The sequence below is a fragment of the Penaeus monodon genome, chromosome 36 (assembly GCF_015228065.2).
Source record: "Penaeus monodon isolate SGIC_2016 chromosome 36, NSTDA_Pmon_1, whole genome shotgun sequence".
Classification (NCBI taxonomy): Eukaryota; Metazoa; Arthropoda; class Malacostraca; order Decapoda; family Penaeidae; genus Penaeus; species Penaeus monodon.
In genome coordinates, this window is record NC_051421.1 from 29090621 (window position 1) to 29095620 (window position 5000).

At 33.8% G+C, this 5000-nt stretch overlaps 1 protein-coding gene across 1 annotated transcript in view; it reads right to left on the minus strand.

Annotated features, from left to right (window-relative positions):
- LOC119595617 overlaps positions 1-5000 on the minus strand; it is a 13315-nt gene that overhangs the window by 25 nt on the left and 8290 nt on the right. Inside the window, exons 8-13 of the mRNA XM_037944727.1 lie at positions 4754-5000; positions 4315-4544; positions 3306-3552; positions 1430-1587; positions 1109-1293; positions 1-870 (exon numbers count right to left, since the gene is read on the minus strand). The exon at positions 1-870 is cut by the window's left edge and continues 25 nt beyond it; the exon at positions 4754-5000 is cut by the window's right edge and continues 5 nt beyond it. Of these exons, the coding sequence (XP_037800655.1) occupies positions 451-870; positions 1109-1293; positions 1430-1587; positions 3306-3552; positions 4315-4544; positions 4754-5000 (1487 nt within the window). The 3' untranslated portion in view covers positions 1-450. The remainder of the gene's footprint in view (positions 871-1108; positions 1294-1429; positions 1588-3305; positions 3553-4314; positions 4545-4753) is intronic.

Sequence of the window (5000 nt, forward strand, 5' to 3'; positions counted from 1 at the left end):
TATATTTTCAAACATGTTGATAGTACAGTTTCAACTACATAATGGCTTTGTGTAGAGAGCAACTATGTTATATTTTGAACAATATTTTAGATTTTATAAGGAAATGATATTTTGACAGTTGAATGATAACTGAATCATTAGAGGGCTACCAAGACTGGCAGTTAAACGATGTCTCTCACAGAGTGAGTAGTATCACAGAGTAGTATCCATTAGATCAAGTAATCAATTCTACATACTATAATAAATCATACTAATTTCAAAGGCAGTCCTCAGGCACCACTTTGTTACAAGATTAACAATGTTAACAAGGAATATCTATATTTAATAATAAAATATACACAACCAAAATTGTCAGTATTTCGAAAGTCAGTGACCCTCAATTTCATTTTTTTTCTAATAATATGGAAGTCAGACTTCAGTCAGAAGAGCAACTACAACTTTAAGACATTCCTATCTAAGCTTTTCAAAAATCTCAGTGTAGTACAATAGCCTATCTCTATGTGTCTCAATTATCAGGCTACCAAGATTGAGTATCCACTTGTAAGTCGTTGGACAGGAATTCCAAGCTTCAACACGATTTTTATGTGTCCAGTTGGCCCTCCAGATATTCCTGTGAGGCTGTGGTATCAAAAGCTTCTGTTCTGATTTGTCCAACATGGGATTTTCCAGATCTATGTTACTCTTGGAATGTGTTTTGGAATTAGAGCTTTTATTATTCTTATTGTTCTTATCTTTATGGTCCAGCAGAGTCTGAGGTTGCAGAATGAGGTTAGAGCCATACTTCGCCAATTTTGCTTGGACATTTTCCAGATCAGCTGCCCAGTTTATTTTCTGTGTCTTGAAAGTCTTCCTCTGCAGTCTCCTGCCAATCTGGCATGCGAAAGAAGAGTTGAGTATCATAAGTAATTTGGAAGAACAACATTGGTAAAAAAGAAAAGTCACCATACAGCCAAAGACTTTTATATATTTCAAGAAAACGAAAAAAGAACAGAGTGTGGGAGAGAATGGAGCGAGATAGAAAAAGAAGAGAAGCATATAGACACAGAGAAAGAGAACAGCACACTGAGATAAGGAGAAAGAGAGAGACTATAAAATGCAAAATTCTTACCTTAACTAACTGTTGAATGGATTTATCTTTGTCATCCTTAAATGTCCCCAAGAAATGGCTCACAATATCCATAAGAGGATTCCTAGACATCCTTAAGACAGTGTTCTGATCTATCATATCTTCCAAGGGCTTTCCCTGGAAGTCTAAAAACTTCTCTATTATCTTGTAAGCAGCTTCATTATGGCCTGAAGAAAGAAAACAAAAAGTATGTACATAACTTCAAAAACATTGCTAGTGATGGATAAATCATTCACTGTAAAATGACATACATTGAATGTATCATAAAATAATACATATCTAACTAAACAGCCTTTTATTTACCATAGTTTGTAGTAGTTTTTGGTGTTCTCCAAAGCCCTTCTTCCCAATAAAACTGAGAAAGAATCTTGGCATTGACACCTCCAGTGCCAAATGACTGGAAATGGTGTGCAAATACTGCATTTACTTGGCCACAAAACCACACCAGAGAATGCATGTGCCTGAAATTGGATTCAAATTAAACAATCTTGGATTTTCCACACTGATTTATGACACACTTCATGCTTTGTTTATTCATAACACATGTTATGACACACTGGAAAGGTAAAGTTAATAGTTACCATCAATCATGTTTTTATAATAATCATTTAAATAATCATTACACAAGATGGACCCTATAGGATAACACAAAACATAAATAACCCTCAGCATAAGAATGATGGATCGTATCACTAAACTTAAATTGGCTAATGACGAATATTTCTCTACTATATAATATAACGAAATCAAAACCTTCCATTCCCTGTCATAAGTGGTGGAGAAAATTTGTTTAGAATATATCAGTGTTGTTACACTTACTGATATTTCTATAAATATCAAATTGTATTTCATTATTAACGGGACCTCTACTATTATTGGTTTTGTTTTGTTTTATATATATATATTTTTTTCAATCTTTGACCTCTCTAATAATTCATAAAAGATCAAGACAAAAAGTAAGTTTGATGCGGCATATATATATATATATATATATAAAATTTTATATATATATATATATTTATATATATCTATATATATATATATATAATATATGTATATATATGTGGATATGTATATATATGTGGATATGTATGTATAGATATGATATGATAGATATGATATATAAAATATAGTATATAATATATATGTATATTATATATTTTATATATATATATATAATATATATATATTAAGTATATATATATACATGATATAATATCTAATAATATATATATCTATAATATATATATAATATATATATATATAGATATATAATTATATATATATATTATCTATATATATATATTATATAATATTATATATATAAATATAAATAACTATATTTATTATATTTACATAACTAAAACCATATATCCATATATCCATATATCCATATATACATACATACATACGTATATACATACATACACACACACACACACACACACACACACACACACGTGTGTGTGTGAGCGGGTGTGCTTGTGGGTGTGCATGAGTGTGAGCTTGTGTGTGGATGTGTGTGTAGGGGCATTTACTTAATTAAAGGCTGACATGCAGCTGGGTAGTATGAACATTATTAATGCTAATATAAGAAATGGGTTGTACATGAAACAAAAATAAATTTTGCTTTTATCTTATGGATTTTTTTCCCCAAGAAATAATCTACATACCCTCATGTTGTTCATCTTGTGCAAAAGTATCACATGGAAATTTTGAATTATATTACAATGTAAAAACCTATTTTATAGTTACTTCCATGTCACAGGCAATTCTGTTGTTTCCATTTTTTTTTTCTCATAACAAAATTCAGAAATATATGTGGAGTTGGAGTTGTTAAAATAAGCAGGAATCCAGTCCTATACTTGGTTAAGATTAAATATTCATGAATATACCACCGATAAGTAAGTATATGGTCTGTTGACTTATTTTGAAGCAGGAGAACAATCTTTGGTATTATCATTGAAAATGGCTAAATGATAAGGATATCTTCCCTAGACTTAGTGTCAGGTCTTTTTTTTCTTACTTTGTGTTTAAGGGGTTAGTTGAGAGTCTAATGATAAGAAAAAAAAATATTATTAAATAATCAAATTACTTTTACTCTCTTCCAAACAAAAATCAAATCAATAAACTCATATTAACTAACAAGACTGATCACTCCATAACAATAAAGAATTACCTTTCCCACTCCTCCCAGGAAAAGAGCTGTGTCCAGGCAGGTTTGTCCTTATGGTGTTCATTCATAATCTTTGCTGCTTGTGACAGCCTTACTTCTTGAAAGCCATCAAGGCCACAGCACAGCTTCACAATGGAAATTACAGAAGCCATGGCAATCGCTTCCAAGTCGGGGACACGCAAGCAGAAACTGTGGTCGATTTTGCACCTGCTGTGATGTACTAGGTCTTTGGCCATGGAGCTCACAGCCTCTGCAAGATGGAGGCAGAATATAGCTGTGACTCTATGAAGTTGAGCTGATGATGGTAAACAGAAGAGGTGGACCTTTCTTTATACTAGTTATTCTCTATATCAATTCTAATGTATACATGACCATAAACAGTAAATCAATCTTACTCCATGGTTCTACAACTGTCTCTAATGAGACACTGGCATTGTGCAGGAAATGAATGAGTAATATTGTCTCTCTCTCAGAGATAAATCTTGGAATTCGTATTAGACAATAGTCACCTGGACTATTTTCACAAGCAGCTGCATGAGGAATTCTTAGTAATGAAAAATCTTTATTCTAACCAAGTAAAGAAGAAGTGTGGGTTGGCAGAGAGGAACTATTGAAGGAAATATTAGACTAAAATTAATGGCACAGACAATTAACCCATTGATGATGGGAGACATATCACTTCATGAAGAATAATCACAGACACTGGGTGATGCCACATCACATAAAGTCTATATCCCAATCACTGTGATGATGTCTTGCATGCATTACCACAAGCTGGACAACTGGCAAGGCATTTAGCACCACACACTAATAAATGCCCCTACTCACCCAAATATATGTGGACATTTAAATATACTATCTTTCATCACAATTTTTTCTCATTTTCTTCATTTTAACTTAGTAATTATCATATAATCATACAAGCAAAAAACCTGTTAACAGACATAAAACAAGAAACACCCACTTTACATGAACTTCAATACCACATAGTCCAATAATCTGAATTCCTCACCTGGCAACCGAAGGATGTCCACAATCCTCTCAATGATGAGATCCTCCCTAGGGAGTGGTATGTACTGGACTGAAAGGAAGGCAGCCATCTTCCCTGCAACTTCTTGAATCGCATCAGCCGTGGGGACAAGCACCTTCCTGAACACTGCCATGTCTTCTCGGATCATTTTCATGTCCTGCTTCAGTAGGTTCTGCGCTGACACATAGGGGATGTGGCCTTCTCGGCACCATCTGTGGGAAGAGGTGAGGTCCCTGGTGAAGCTGGTTGGTAATTTTGCTAAATAAGTAGAGAATATACTGTCATATGGTAAATGCTTGCTCTGCCTAATGGTTAAAAGCAAATTATTCTATTACAATTTCAGCTCATGAATCCCAAAGCTCTTATCAGGAACAAGATACAAGTTGCATATAGAGTGAGCATCTTACAAGCTCTACCTCACCTGATAATATCCATCAACAAAATCTCCTCCTCCGAAAGAAGGATGGCAAGATACAGCAGACCCAAGAGCTTCTTGTAATTCAGATGGAAGGGCATTCTCCCCTGGATGTAGTACTTTGTCACCTGAAAGCTTTTTGATGCAGCAGCGTGTGCCTTGTCAGTGTCATTTGCATTTTCATCTTGTAAATCCTTTTCTTTCTGGTATTTGCTGACATGTTTGCTGATGAAAGAATTGCGGCACAGGACTG